At 40.2% G+C, this 16,568-nt stretch overlaps 1 protein-coding gene across 1 annotated transcript in view; it reads left to right on the top strand.

The window, feature by feature from the left end:
• axdnd1 (axonemal dynein light chain domain containing 1) overlaps positions 1-16,568 on the top strand; it is a 134,046-nt gene that overhangs the window by 100,122 nt on the left and 17,356 nt on the right. The window contains exons 20-23 of the mRNA XM_048602234.1: positions 780-970; positions 3,116-3,212; positions 3,441-3,584; positions 12,382-12,486. Of these exons, the coding sequence (XP_048458191.1) occupies positions 780-970; positions 3,116-3,212; positions 3,441-3,584; positions 12,382-12,486 (537 nt within the window). The remainder of the gene's footprint in view (positions 1-779; positions 971-3,115; positions 3,213-3,440; positions 3,585-12,381; positions 12,487-16,568) is intronic.

Here is a 16,568-nt window from a genome sequence, read left to right as displayed (position 1 = left end):
TAGAGTTATAGATTGGTGAGAACTTACATTTCTACAATTTTAATCAGTTAAAAGCCCTTGTTCAAAAAGGTGTAGGTGGTATTTTTACTGGTGCACTAACTTTGTAATTACTGCTAAACGTTATCATTGACCATGAAAAACTAATATTTTTCTGCAATGTCAACATTTTCCACAATGATAATTGAAAATCCACATTTTTGAAAAATTCTCAGAGAAAGTCTGCTTATTTTTGTTATAGAATCACTAAGTGAAACTTAAAATTAAAATGAAGGATTAAAATACTTTTAATTTCCTAGTTTCCTATATATAAGAATTTTAAATTGATTGCTTACTTGCTGATATCACTGTTGCTTCACATCAAGCAATCAGCTTCACTCGGTTTAAGTTAATGTCAGAAAATGGGAAATTCCTACAAAAATGTTATCAATTTTATTTGAGATCAGTACTGATGTCATTGCTCACAAAATCCAGACAACAGTTTATTGCATGTATTCTAGAATCTCTTATGCTCACAACATTGAATTGCATGAATCTGCCTATTTTGTTTGAAAACATCAAATGATCTGACTGCACAGGAGCTTGGGTTTATATTTCTTCTGTGTTTTTGGATCCAATTTCTTATGGTTTAAATCAATAAAGTGTTAACAAATAAAGATGACAAAGATATTAGAGAAAAGCTTGATGGGAAAATGTGACAAAAATCACTATAGTAAGTGTGTGACTTGGAAAAAAATGCTAATTTTAATGTATATTTATGACTTTCTATTTCTTTACCATAGATTGTCATTGTTCAAAGTGCAATGAGTCACCTGTTAGTAAACCTATTGCTTTCAATGGTGCATGATCCAATTGCTAACATCAAAAAAAAATACTTCAAACACCTTGCTTATCCGAACTCACCTGCAAAACTGGAGGAGCAAGCTCTGATGGTAGCAAGTCAGCTGAATATCTTATCAACACAAATGTACAGGTAGGATCAGGGTTTAATTAGCAGAAGGCCTTAAACACTCAAAAATAATGAAAGAGTTTCTAAAGCTTACCTTTACTCACTTTGTATGGACAAGTATTTGACAATGCTTGCTAACATATTCTGAAAAGAATTAGTATCAATATTTAGTAGCATCTTTCATGACCTCAGATCAACTGAAAAAGATTTTTAGCTGTTAAATATTCTTGGAGTTCAATTACAGTTATACTTTAGAAAACGTAGACAAATTTGCGCACAGTAAGATCTGCAAATTGATAAAATAAATTATTAGACCAGGTTTTAACTTTTGATTGAGAAAGAAATGTTGACCTGGCTACTAGAATTCCCCAGTACGTCTTAAAATAGCCAGCTCGGATATTTTACATGTGTCTGAGAGGCCAGAGGGGCCTGGGTTGTCATCCCATTTGAAACATGAATCTATGACAATGTAGCATTCCTTCAGTCCTGCATTGTAATTTCAGCCTAGAATAAAGCCCTCTCTGGCATAGGGCTAACATCAAGTTGGAATATATTAACTTGTATGTGTCTTGGTATAGGTACAACAAAACTTGGTATTCTGATTTTGGATTTGTTCATCAGAAATTATTTTCAAGCTTCCAGACCACAGAATCTTTCCTCCAAAGTGGTCACGCCCCTTGTCAAGTTGTTCCAGTACAATATCAACACTGATTTATCTACCTAACGATGTGGAAAATTGCTCAGCTATGTTATTTCCACGAGAATCAGGTTAAATCTTATCTGCCCATTTACTTCCTCTCCACTACTCTCAATAATCAGTAAAGTGATGGAAGGTGCCACTGACTGTGTGCTGTCACAAGTCATCTGTACCACAATGACCTGCTTACCGACGCTCAGTTTGGTTTTAGCCAGGACCATTTGCTTCCAACTTCTTGCAGCCTTGATCCAAGCATAGACAGAAGAGCTGAATTCTACAAGTGATCTGTGAGTGACAGCTCTTAACAGCATAGCAACATTTAAACCAGTGTGACATCAAAGAGCTCAAGGACTCACTTACTCACTGACTTCCCACCACTCAGTCTCCTTGCTCATTCACTCTTCTTAAGTCATTCACTCCTCAGCCACTCACTGTTCTCTCCATATCACTCACTTCCTGATCTCTCACTGTCTCCTCCCCCGCCCACTCACTACTGCCTCCAGTGACTCACTGCCCACCTTCACTCACTCCCTCCCATAACTCCCTAGCCCCCTGTCCACTGACTCACTGTCTCCACTGCACTCATTCACTACCTCTCCCACACTCGCTGATACCACCCCAAATCACTGTCTGACAGTCACCACACTGATTCTTTACCTGGAGTTGCCAAGTGGTTAAACATCTGTGAGATTCTGCTTTCTGAAATTAAGCAAAACCCAGTCCAATTTATTCATCTAGATGTGAAGATGTACAATTACCAATATCACTTTGCTGATGCTCACTCCCTCTCTCTCTCTTTCAACCCCTCCTCACAATAGCTCATTGGGCTCTCAGTCCCCAGCCACAGTGACCCGACTGTTATTCCACTCATTTCAAACCTTATGTCTCCTTGTAACTCTCTAAATCCTCATCCTGCAGACGGATTCACCATTTTGGCTCTAGGCCTTGGGCTGAGTTTGATCATTCATGTTATGCTGCTCACTGCCCTTCCAATTACAGACTGTTTTCCTCCTGCATTTGTTTCTGAGGTTCACAGGTAAGTCTATATCAGAAGGAAATGTGGGAATGAACTGGTCTGTGATTGGAGTAGCAGCTCCTTTCAAAATCTTCTAGTTACACTTATCCATATGTTGAAATAACAGTTGTTGCTTGTGGGACATGCCTGACCTAAAGGGACAAGAACAACTGCATGAGAACACTACCATCTTCTAGTTTTCCTCTAAGCTACTCAGAATCCTGACTTGGAGCAATATCTCTGTTCCTTCATTGTTTGCCTGGCAAAATCTGCAGTGGTTCAAGAAGCTTGATCATCGCTACCATCTCTGCAGAGCAATTAGGGAAGGTCAACAAATGCTAGCATTGCTACTTACACATACATCCTATGCATGAATGGAAAATAAATTCTGTAGCCTTGAACAATTTCATCTGTATAGTTATTATCCAATAATTATCTATTGTATTTATGTTTACAGTTGGTGCAGAGATATAGTTGAGGAATTGGTTAAGCAAAGGACAGTAATGCACCTTGAAGATCCTGACAATGAACTGAAGGAACTTGAAAAACTCAAGGTAACTATCCTTATTACAAAAGTGGATGGCAGCAATAATTGTTAAATACAAAGTGGCATACTGTATGGGATCATTTTATTGTATCTGCAATATTCTTCAAGTATTTTGGACACCAGGATCATGTTTCCTTTCTCTGAAGAAAAGTCATTCAGTTATCAGTTGAAGATCACAATTGTTAAGTTGTATTTTCTGTGTAACCACCATGAATTCTTTGTCTGGAATCACTAGGTGGAAAGCACTGAGTGGATAAATATCTGTGAGATTCTGCTTTCTGAAATTAAGAAACAACCAGTCCAATTGTTGTCATCCAGAGAAGACGACATACAGTCACAGATCAACTTGACACGTGACCTATGTGCTGCTTGCTTGCGGGTAAGGATAACAGTGATGGATAATTCTTCAACATTAAGCATGCTTTCTCTCCAGTTCCCCTTTTTGAAGATACTAGCTTCTGTCATCGAATTCAGTGATTATTATTCATAATTAAAAGTTAGACATTGAGTACAGCAATGTACGTGATATTGGTGGAAACGAGTATTTCAGCTGGGCTAAACTTGAAATTGTCCAATTTCCACAAATGCATCTTTCTAAAAGGGAACTCTAGATTTTCTTAAACTTATTTCAATGCCTTTCTGTTTTCATGCTCACCCAATTTTACACTGTTATTTCAGGTTTACAGCAAAACAGCCTGACATCCTGAAAATGTTTAAGGTTTTGTGTAAGTGTTTTGTATAAGTGTTCACTGTTGCCTTTGTGGTACAGTGACAATGGAAGCACATTTACAGGAGGTACCTTACAAACATTTATAGCTTATTTGTCGCACAATCTAGTCTTTTATGTTTTAAATGCTGCCAACTGCTTCACCACATGGCTCTGTGTGAACTGCTTCAATTCTGCTCCCAGTTCCCATATTTTCCTTTTGTACACAGGATGAGGGTAATACAACAACTTATAGAATCATTGAATCCTTACAGTCTCAAAGCAGACCATTCAGCCCATTGAATCCACACCACCCCTTTGAAGAGCATTCCATCCAGTCCCAGCCCATCCCTATATCCCTGCATTTCCCATGGCTTTTCCACCTAGCCTGCACATGCTTGGACACTATGGGCAATTTAGCATGGCCAATCCAGCTAATCTGCCAAACCCATGCAGACACTGGGAGTATGTGCAAACACCACATGACAGTCACCTGAAGGTGGCATTGAGCATGGGTCCCTGGCACTGTGTAAGGCCTATTCTGAATATCTGTGAGAAGATGGTAATGGTAATGGGATTTCTCACTGAATTGCTTTAGTCCTTGAGCTGATTGTTTCTCCGTGATAGTTTTAGTAGGGAAATCCAGAATATTGTCCCAGGAACAGTACAAGGAATAGCAGCATTTGTCCAGGTCAGGATGATGCCTTCTTTCGAGGGATACTTTCAGATGGTAGTGTACAATATTATTGACCTTGAATTTCTTACTTGCAGAGATCACAGGACTCAAAAAAACTTTTATTGCAATACATCTTGCAGCCACAGTACAATGTACAAATGTAATCTTATATTCTTAACTTTTCTCAGTAGTGCTGAAAGGAAATTGACTTGAAACTTTAACTTCAGACTGAATTTTATATTCCCTTGGGGATAAGTTGGCAGTGGATGAAGATGTAAAAATGGGCACAATACCATTAGCATCATTCCAAGTACCTACCCACCTGCCCCCCACTACATGCACGCTTGGACGGGCGTATTGGGAGGCCTATTCACCAAAAGTGCAATAAACCCATTAATTGGTCACATAAGGGCCTGTTGCTGCACCAGCCACTATTTTTTTGTAGCAGATGGAGACTGTTGCCAAGTTAAGCCTGGTTGTTTTCACTGCTGGCCGTTTTAGGGACAGTGGAGACTGACCACCAATATCTGGGTACCCAATCCTCCTGCCTGCCTCAAGTTGCCCTACCAGAAGAATGGCACCTTATGAGAGAGAAAGTCACGTGAATGGGCTTCAGAAGAGGATCTGTTGAGTGAAGGCCCCCCTATTCTCTTTCCTGCTTTATGGACCACCGAGATCCATGTGTGGCAGTGACCTTTGCATTTGAACGTCAATCCATCGGCATGCCGATAGGTGTACATGGCACCTTGGAGTGGCTACATAGCTGAGAGGGAATGTTCCTGCTGAATGGCCAGGTGCGGATGTGCATCAAAAACAGGCTGCAGTGTTAATGACCAGTGGGGGATTGGGAAAGGGGCTGTTGGGTGAGTGAGTGTATGGAGTAGTGATGTTTGGGAAGAGGAGCTATCTGTTATGATCTGAGCTGATGGTAGTACTGGAAAAGTCAGATCACAGAGTGAAACTTGGCTGAATAGATTATAAATTTTACTTTTCCAGTTTTGGTCATCATGATGGTCAGTCACTGAACATAGTCACACAAGGTTCTGGATGTTCTTTTAACAAAAGAACACAAGTTTATTTCATAATGGAAAAAACACAAAGCTAATGACCATTTAGGAATGTCTTAACATAACAGCAAAAAGAAAAATTAAACTATTTTTGCATTGTCATGCAATCCTGTTCAAGGATCACTCCGACCTTACTTTTTTATTTCTTTATTTTTCTACTTTATTACTGTGATTTTAAACTTCTGAAGGTTCTGTAATGCTGAACTTTTTAATTCTTTATTTGTCTTTTATCCCCTCAGAATTTGTACTCATGAATCTGTACATGGTACCTTTGTACTTAAGATGGCACTGTAAAGTGGCAACTTGTTAACTTTTTACTGTGCTCATGAGTACATGTGACAATAAAGCTAATCAATTCCATTCCATTCCACTTTTAATTACTTACTCAAATGAATCTTCCCAGCCCATTTTTCTTGTACCACTGAAATATCTGAAGACTTCATTTCTGCTCTGATGGCCTGAATGCTGCTTTCTAATTCTACGAACTGTCCCTTAGTCCGAAGATTTCTATAAATTAAATTTTCACAGTCTGGAGACTTCTACAAACTGAAAAAAAACTGACCTTCTGCTGGATGGTTCTTCTGAAGTCAACCTATTAGAAGTACCTGAACACCTGTTTCTGTGTAATAAAGACTCAAGTTTTGTAGACATGCAGCAATTAACTCCCCAGATAGCTGTTTGAGCCATTTAACTTAAGTCACATATTTTCTTGGAAAAGCCATCTTTAGTTCACTGCTTAAAATTATTTTCTGTCCTTTATTTTTAAAAAAACTTCATCTTCACAGAACTAAAAACTAAAATCTGATTTTCCTCCACTTTCAACTTATGTTCCCAAATAATACCATCCTGCAAAACGACACAATCAAATTCAGTGGTTGGGGGAGTAGAGGTTGTGAAAAGGGATTTCCAGTGAGTGGCTGGGGAAGAGGTGCTACTGAGACAGTGAGTGGAGTTGGTAAGAGCAGCTGCTGTGTGAGAGGGAGGCTGATAGAAAGAGTGTTGTGCATTTGCGTGTGGAGTGGGTTAGAATTGTTGGTAAGATGTATATGAGATGAGGGGACAAGGGGAATGAAACTTCAATGAGTCTTCTCTCACCAGAAAAATGGAGAGATTGGTTGAAATCTATACGAGTACATAACATAATGACAACCTTACAAGGAAAATGAAAAACAGTGAAATTGCGAAATTCAAATTTGATTAGCCCGAAACTCTGGTTGTCGTAACATTGTCATCCATTTCCACTTGTGAAATAAGAAACCCATAGAAGGATGTTTGTGATAAGCTGAAGTTTTGGTCTACCAACACATCCTGAATGAGCATGCACCAAGAAACATTTTTAGCACAGATGAAAGTGGACTGTTTTGTTGTCTTTAGTGTTTAAAGATGACGTATGTAATGGTGAAAACCAAGCAAAGAGCACGTCACGTGCATAGTCTGTGCCAACATGGGTAACATTGAAAAACTGCTGCTTCTTGTATAGGAGAGTCTAAGAAGCCACATCGTCTTCACACACTTACAAAGTACTACCCACATGCTTAGTAGTCACTTAAAATAGGGACTCATTTCGAAAATCGTGACTTCAAGTGAAAAAACTTTTAAGTGAAGCATCAATTCTCTTAGGAATCAATATTAAAGCTAATATTAGTTACCTTAAGGTTTTCCTTACCAGAAACAAAACATTAACAATTGATTATGTAGCCTCTAAGTTGAAATAAAGTACCACCTGTACTTTAGATGGCTAAATTCCTACATTGGTAAATGAAATAACTGTTAAAATATTTTTTCAAAAAAAGCAGTATTCTACAGTAGTTAGAATGATCAGGCTCCACCTAGTGGCAGATATTGGTTTGTGCAGCTCCCAGCTGCATTGACTGACTTCTGCCACTAGATAGAGCCTACGACCTCCACTCAAATTCAGGAGGGAAGTGAGGACCCAGGAGGGAAACCAGATCTGAAGACTAAAGGTAAGAACAGGAGGACTCAGGAGGAACAAGGCTGCAGCAAAGCACCATAGGGAGTCAAGGTCAGGGCATGACGAAGCTGGGATGGAGGAAGCAAGAGACAAAACTCAGATGGAGCAAGCAGAAGACAAAGTTGGGAAATGAGACCAAGAGGAAGGCAACATCTCTTTTCCATGAGGCCTAGAGGGAGGCAACATCCCTTTCCCATGGCCAGGAGAAAAGGAGAGAGTGCCTGGGATGTGAGCAGTGCTGTTTTGGGCACTGATTTGGTGATGGCACAGACACTGACAACACACACCACAATGATAAAATGAAAAATGTGATGCAAAGTGAAGAAATGCGATGAAAAAGCAGGCCACAAGATATAAACTGTATGAAATTGAAATAACGATAAGTGGTCCAACATTAAATGACGACCACCTTTAGTATGGGTCTCACAAAACCACCTGGATGACTTTTATACTTTGGAGAAAAAGTGAACAAAATACATCAAAGTGGAAGAAAAGGCAGATTTTCATGGCGATGACTCTGAAAGTCTAATACAAGCCCACCCATGCACACTCCTGTTTCCATGGCTGAAACTGCAAAGACCTTGGAGATGCTCCATGTTTTGTGCTTCAGTTTGAAAATACAAAGAACACCCTATTTGACTGTATTGAAACATGGCAGGGTCTTAAGATAGCATGCTAGACAGAAAAAGATTACTGGATTTTTCCAGAGCTATCTCCCATTGCTTCTTAATGCTTCTTAATGCCTCTTACTGTACAAGATCAGGCCATTGTGTGGTGTGATTGGATTGAAATATCAAGACGTTTTTCACATATTCAGAGAACCACTGTTCAAAATATTTTTTGACATAATGCATATTAAGTTTCATAGCTAATCTCATTTATTTCAAAGCTCCACTTTAAATGGACTTTAGGGTGAACCTTGTGTGATTCAACTTAATGCTATTTTATTTAACAGATTTTCATATTTATCAGACATTATTTATTATATGTTGATCTGAAACTGTGTGATGGAATAGTTTGTGGCCCAGAAGGAAATCATTTAGCCTATCGAATCCATGCTGGCTCCCAGCGAAGCAGTCAATTCTACTTTCCTGTTTAATCTGCACAGCTTTGCATGTTAGAGTTGATAAGGGGGAGCTAGTGGATGGGGTGTGTTTGGACTTTCAGAATGCTTTTGACAATGTCCCACACAAGGGATTAGTAAACAAAATTAAAACACATGAGGTTGTACGTGTAAGCTTTGTTTACATGTGTTTCTGATCGACTTGCTTATTGGAACTTATTTTATACCAGTACTGAGACATGGTTCACTATGAGACATTATTTATTATCATTGAAACAGAAGATATATGCATGCAATTCTATGAAATCCGTCTTTAGCTCTAATTTCCTGAGTAACTGACCGTTTTTAAAGTGCTATGTTCTCACACTGGCCAAATTGAGGTTGAAGCTCTCAAGATTCCTGCTTCTTGTGCCGACGTTGTCTCTGGAAAGTCAGGCCCTCTGATTCGAGGGGGTCCTTTAAATCCAGTTCTCCAGATAATCCCCAAGTGCAGTAGCTTAGTATTGTTTACTTTGTCAGCATGGTAATTGCCATGCAGATATCTCCATGTAGTTACAGCAATTTGATACAGCAATGCCATTAACATAATTGAATTATTCCATGTGAGTTTTCTGTCCAAGGAAAAGGTGTTGAAAAAGCAGTATTTGACATTGTAATAAAAACATCAAATGCTGAAGATCACAGTGGGTCAGGCCGCATTCATGGAGAAAGAGCAAGCTTGATATTGTAATTTCCCTATTGATTGAGCTGACGCTAGGAGTCAGGCTATCTTAAAAACAATTGTACCGAAACTCTCATCTATTGTTCCATCTGATTCGCACCACGTTGACGTGCACCTTGTTAAGACTGTTCAGGATCTTATACACTTGAATCAAATAACTTTCATTCTTCTAAACTGACGTGTAATGGGACAGATTTGGTTAGGTGACGGAACCCCTCGGGGACAGTGACCGTAATATGATCAAATTCACCTTGAAGTTTGAGAGGGAGAAGCTGAAATCAGATGTAACGGTATCATAATTGAGTAAAGGTAACTGAAAAGACATGAGGGAAAACTTGCCAGAGGTCATTAGAAGGAAGGCCTAGCAGGGAAGATGGTAACGCAGTAATAGCAAGAGTTTCTGGGGGTAATTCAGGCGGCACAGCAGAAATTTATCCCGAGGAAGAAGAAACAAAATAAAGGTAAGATGAATCATCCTTGGCTGACAGGGGAAGTCAGAGACAGCATAAGAGAAGAAGAAAAAGCATGCAGTGTGGAGAAGATTAGTGAGAAGCCTGAGGATTGAAAAGACAATAAAAACCTAGTAAAGGATAATTATAAAAGCAATAAGGGGGTAGAATATGAAATATGAGAGTAAGCTACCTAGTACTATAAAAAAAATTGCAAGAATTTTTCACTATCTAAAAAGTAAGAGAGTCAAGAGTGGAAATTGGACTGCTGGAAACTGAGACTGGAGAACAAAGAATTGGCAGAGGAAATGAATCCGTACTTTGCAACAGTTTTCACAGTGGAAGACACCAGCGGCATACCAGAACTTCAAGAGAGTCCGAGGGTAGAGATGAGTGCAGTGGCTACCTCGAAGGAGAAGGCACTGGGGAAGCTGATAGGTCTGAAGATGGATAAATCACCTAGACCAGATGGACTACACCCCAGAGTTCTGGAGGAGATAGCTGAGGAGATTGTAGAGGCATTGGTGGTGATCTTCCAGGAATCCCTGGAGGCACGGAGGGCTCCAGAGGACTGGAAAATGGCTCATGTAACACTCCCGTTTAAGGGGAGAGAGAGAGGGAAGAAGACAGAAACTAATAGGCCAGTTAACCTGACCTCAGTTGTTCGTAAGATTTTAGAATATTCAGGATGAGATTGGGGAGTACTTGGAAGTGCATGGTAAAACATGGCTGAGTCAGCACAGCGTCATCAAGGGGAGGTCATACTTGACAAATTTGTTAGAGGACAGAATGAGCAAGTTAGACAAGAGAGAGCCAGTGGATGTGATCTAGTTGGATTTCCAGAAAGTCTTTGACAAGGAGGCTGCTAAGTAAGATAAATGTCTGTTGTACTAGGGACAAGGTACTGGCATGGATAGAGGATTGACTGATTGATAGAAGGCAGAGTAGGGATAAAGGCAGTCTTTTTCAGGATGACAGGCAGTGACTAATCGAGTTCCACAGGATTCCATTTTGGCACCAGAGCTATTCACATCATACGTTAAGAAACTGGCTGAAGGAACTGAGGGCCTTGTTGCTGTGTTTGCTAATGCGATAAATATAGGTGGATGGACAGATAGTGTTGAGGAAGCAGGGAGGCTGCACAAGGAATTGGATAGGGTAGGAGAATGGTCAAAGAAGTGTCAGATGGAATACAGTGAGGTTATGCACTTTGACAGGAATAATACAGGTATAGAATATTTTCTAAATGGGGAACAGCCTCGGAAATCTGAAGTACAAAGGGACTTAAGAGAATCGTAAACTATGACTCCTAAGGTTAACATGTAGGCTCAGTTGGTGGTTACGAAGGCAAATGCAATGTTAGTATTCATTTCAAGAGGGCTAGAATACCAGATCAGAAATGTACTGCTGAGGCTGTGTAAGGGTCCGGTCAGATCGCATTTGTAATATTGTGAGCAGTTTTGGGTCCTGTATCTAGGGAAAGACATGCTGGCATTGGAGGGATTTTATAAGAATCATCTCGAGGATGAAGGGCTTGTCATATGAGGAGCAGTTGAGGATTCTGGGTCTGTTGAAGATGGAGTTTAGAAGGATGAGGGGAGATCTCATTGATGCTTACAGAATAGGGACACAGCCTCACAGTGAAGAGACAGACGTTTACAACTGAGATGAGGAGAACTTTCTTCAGTCAAAGAATAGTGACTCTGTGGAACTCATTGCCAAAGAAGCCTGTGGAGGCCAAGTCATTGAATGTATTTAGGATAGAGATAGATAAATTCTTGATTCGTTAGGGTATCACGGATCTCCTATGTTTTATGGCCTTATGGAACTTCAGTGAAAACAAGCCCAGTGTGCCTAATATTCCCTCATGGGACAAACCACTCCTTTCAGGCATCAAAATTGGTAAATTGCCATTTTTATTCTAAATTCATATTGAGCTGAAACTGCTCCAAATGCTTCTTATTTTGGACTATTACAATTGCCAACAGGACAACTTCTGTGCAATAAATTTGATCTAGATTTTAATTGCTGGAAAGAAAGTTCAGTATTATTAAATGTCTGTGCTATTCTGTTCCAAATGTGCTTTGAAACACTTAAGTCATGAAACTCATTAAGAACAAATCTTTCTTACTTTATCTAAACATCACTGATGTACTTGCCATAAATTGTTTCTGAATAGATACCTTTGGCGTCCACGTCATCTTACTATCGCAAAGCATACGACAATTTTCTCTTAATATATACATCTCTGAATTTCTTCCCTAATTCCTGTATAAGTACTCAGATGTATTTTCCTTTACTAATTTAGACAGAAGAATTAAAACCAGAAAATATCAAAAACCCAAATTATTCATTCAGTGATTTTTAATACATTTTTCCCTTCATGCTCTGGCTGTCAACTTTGTATTTATCATATATCTGGGAGAAGTTCACCTATTGTTGTTTTAATGTTATACTGTGCTGCATAGTTTTTCAAGTGTGATTGTCATAAGATTATTCCTCATTTTTCCCTTGCATTTCAGGGCTCAGCCACCAAAATGCTTGGGATGGCTGATTCTGATCTATCTTTGCTAATACCAGGAGAAACAGAAACTGATGATGGACCAAGAACCATCGCATCATTCCAGGTAAAATCAAGTAACGTGCTTTTTCTTGAGTTACTGTTTTAGTAGAAAAGATATTCACTAACTACTTACTAGCTCTAAGATTATTTTTAAAAATATTGTTAATGGAGTGTTCCACAGTGCCATTGCAAACGGAATGCTATTCTATATATTTTGAAGCAGTGTACATTTATGTGTGCCAAAAGAGTTCTCTAAATTCTCAGGTTTGCCAATATGTTACCAAAAAGGACTCTTCTTTTCAACCGCTCCCCTCACCTGAGACATGGTGAACCTCGGGTTAAATCATCACCAGTAATGTGTCTCTGTTAGAGAGCAGCTACATGTTCTGGTAAGCCTACAGCAAATGTGGAATTATATTGTTGAACTACTCTGGTCCATTACACAAATTTGTAAGTTTTATCCATGGGTCATCAAGTTTTAATAAAGGTGGAGGGCTGCATGGGGATGAGGCAGCAACAGTGACATAACATAACTACATTTGGGCTTGTACTCACTGATACCCATGCATACTTTGCATAGGAAGTGGTTTAGTGGATCAGAATGGAATTAAAACTTTTTATTCTACTCTTTCCTCCTTTGACTATCTCTTCTCTGTCTTGGCGTTGACAGCAGTTGTTGGAGTATGTTAGTTGGTGTTAATTGCCCTCATTGAAGATTTTCTGTTTGGTATCAATGAAATGTCAGCAATCATTAAAACAATGGAGTAAATACAACCTTGTGTCCTATACTCTGCTTTGCAACTGAGTTAGGAAAAAAAGCTCTGTCATGCCTGTCATTTGTGGTACCTTGACTACCAGATCAGTTGAGACTGGCAAACTCAAATTTAGGATCTTGTGTCTTGAGCTACTGAAGTAACCAATAACAAATTCTGGTGGTTACCTTTGTTTTTCCCTCAAAACCAGTAATAATTAGACCGAAATTTCAAAAAGTAATCCTGCTTCAAACACTTCAAAAGCTTTTTGTTCCTCTTCTTTAAGTCCTGAATGAATTCGTGGAATTCATTGGGAGTAGGAATTGGAAGCAGCTTGGTATAACTCTGCAGAAGGACTTGGACATGCTAGGTAAGTGGACAAAGAAGTCACAATTGGAATACAATGTGGGCAAGTGTGAGGTTATGCACTTGATAGGAACAATAGAGGCGTAGACTATTTTCTAAGCAGGGAATTGCTTTGGAAATACAAAATACAAAGGGACTTAGGCATCCTAGTTCAGGATTCTCTTAAGGTTAACATGCAGGTTCATATAGTGGCTAGGAAGGCAAATGCAATGTTACCATTCATTTCAAGAGGGCTAGAAAACAAGAACAGAAATATACTGTTGAGGCTGTACAAGACTCTGGTCAGACCACATTTTGAATATTGTGAGCAGTTTTGGGCCACATATCTGAGGAAAGATGTACAGGTCCATAGGAGGTTTACAAGAATGATCCCGGGATAAAGGACTTGTCATATGAGGAGCAGTTGAAAACTCTCAGTCCGTACTCAATGTAGCTTAGAAGCATGAGAGGGAATCCGATTGAAATCGACAAGATACTGAGAGGCTTGGGTAGAGTGTAAGTGGAGAAGATGTTTCCACTACAGGAGAGACTAGGACCCAGGGACACAGCCTCAGGGTGAAGAGTCGACCTCTTAGAACTAAGATGAGGAGGAATTTTTTTCAGCCAGCTGGCTGTGAATCTCTGGAACTCATTGCCTCAGAGGTCTATTGAGGCCAAGTCATTGAGTGTATTTAAGAGATAGATAGATTGGTTCTTGATTTGTAAGGAGATCAATCCTGTCAAGAAAAGGCAGGAAAATGGGGATGAGAAACATATCAGCTATGATTGAATGGCAGAACAGATTTGATGGGCTGAATGATGTAATTCTAGTCCTGTATATTACGGTCTTAGCACTCCAGGGTGGCAGAAAATTCCATCTTGTGGGTCTGAGAGTGAGTCTGAACACATGTAAATGAATGAATCAGCGTGTGTGAGAGAAAAGAGAATGGGTCTGTATGAGAATGAGTAAACGTGTCTCTGTGCATGTGACTCTGACTCTGCGAGCTGACACACACACACACACACACACACACACACACACACACACACACACACGCTCGCGCTCTCGCTCTCTCTCGCGCTCTCGCTCTCTCTCGCGCTCGCGCTCTCTCTCACGCTCTCTCTCTCTCGCGCTCTCGCTCTCTCTCTCCCTCTCTCTCTCTCTCTCTGACTCTCTCCTTCTGTTCCCTCCCTGGAAATCTATCGAAACTCCGGGCTTTGAGAGAAAGAATACACACATTATAGAGGCAGAGAAGTATACAGCACAGTAACAGGTCCTTCCACCCAATTTGTCTATGGCAACCAGATTTCCAAATGTCTTTTAAATGCTATAATTGTTTTTGCTGCTACCACTTCCTCTGGCAGCTCATTCCATAGACGTATCATCCTCAGTGTGAAAAAATTGCCCCTGAGATCCCTTTTAGATCTTTCCCTTCTCACTTTAAACCAATGCCCTCTAGTTTTGGAACAAAAACAAAGTTGCTGGAAAAGCTCAGCAGGTCTGGCAGCATCTGTGAAGGAGAAAACAGAGTCAACGTTTTGGGTCCCGTGACCCTTCCTCTAGTTTTGGACTCCCCTACTCTGGTATGTTGCTTCATTGACACTAACCTCTGCGACGTTGAGTGTCCCTCTACATATCTTTGTGTCATCTGCAAATTTAGGAACAATGCCCTCAGTTCCTTCGCCCAGATCATTAATGTATAATGTGAATAGTTGTGGTCCCAACACTGACTTCTGGGGAATGCCACTAGTCACCAGCTGCCATCCTGAAGAAGACCCCTTTATCCCCATTCTCTGCCTTCTGCCAGTCAGCAAAGCCTCTATCTATGCGAGTACTTGCTCCTAACACCCATGGGCTTTTATCTTATTTACAGCCTCCGGTGTGGCACCTTGTCAGAGGCCTTCCGGAAATCCAACTGCATCACATCCACCGGCTCTCCTCTGTCTAACTTGATCGTTATCTCCTCAAAGAATTATAACAGGCTTGTCAAGTATGACGTCCCCTTGATAAAGAAGTGCTGACTTGGCCCTATTTTACTGTACACTTCCAAGTACTCCCTAAGCTCATTCTTAATAATGGACTCTTAAAATCTCACCAACGATCAAGGTCAGGCTAACTAGCCGTATAGCTTCCTGTCTCTCTTAAACAGGGATGTTACATTAACCACTTTCCAGTCCTCTGTGACCCTCCCTGACTCCAGTGATTCCTGAAAGATCACCACCAATGCTTCTACAATCTCCTTAGCTATCTCCTTCAGAGCTTTGGGGTGTGGTCCAACTGGTCCGCATGATTTATCCAACTTCAGACCTTTCAGATTCCCCAGCACCTTTTCCTTAGTGATGGCCACGTATTTATTCACCACTGCTCCCTGACTCTGTTGAAGTTCTGGTGTGTTGTTGGTGTCTTCCACTGTGAAAACTGATGCAAAGTACCTATTCAGTTCCTCTGCCATTTCTTTGTTCCCCATTACTACTACGCCAGCTTCATTTTCCAGCAGTCTAATATCTAGCCCTCCCCTCTCAGGCTACAGGCTGGCCTTAAGTGATGCAAGTTAGCTTTTAGTCATGCTAAGCTCTTTCAATTTCAACTCCTGCTGAAGCATTCATCCAACCAACAACATGCTCAGTCTTGGCCAGATGTGACAATGTTAATTAGCAGGTAGCACAACAAAAACAAGATAAGGATGTTAATTCACGTCACAGTCCTTACTTTTGGAGTTTTCAAATTAATCCTCCTTTGCCAGTGAGGGTTAAATAAGTTCTGATGAAATGAGTTCTGAGGAAGGGTCACTTGACCTGAAATGCTAACTCTGATTTCTTTCCGCAGATGCTGCCAGAGCTGCTGAGCTTTTTCAGCACTCAATTTTATTTAGGGTTAAATAAGAGTTCACTGACCGTGCAAAGCTGGCTGGAGAGGTAATCTGTGATGAGTTTGCAAAGGATTTTAGGTCAGATGTATGATTGACCAGAAGATGGTCGATGGAAAATAATGTGGGGAAGTGTGAAGTTTTGATAGGACAATTGGAAAGCAGGTTTTTTAGAAGATGTG

This window comes from Rhincodon typus, chromosome 10, assembly GCF_021869965.1.
Source record: "Rhincodon typus isolate 14 chromosome 10, sRhiTyp1.1, whole genome shotgun sequence".
NCBI classification, from domain to species: Eukaryota; Metazoa; Chordata; class Chondrichthyes; order Orectolobiformes; family Rhincodontidae; genus Rhincodon; species Rhincodon typus.
The sequence above is the reverse complement of the archived record's forward strand: the minus strand, read 5'-3'. Positions and strand labels throughout refer to the sequence as shown.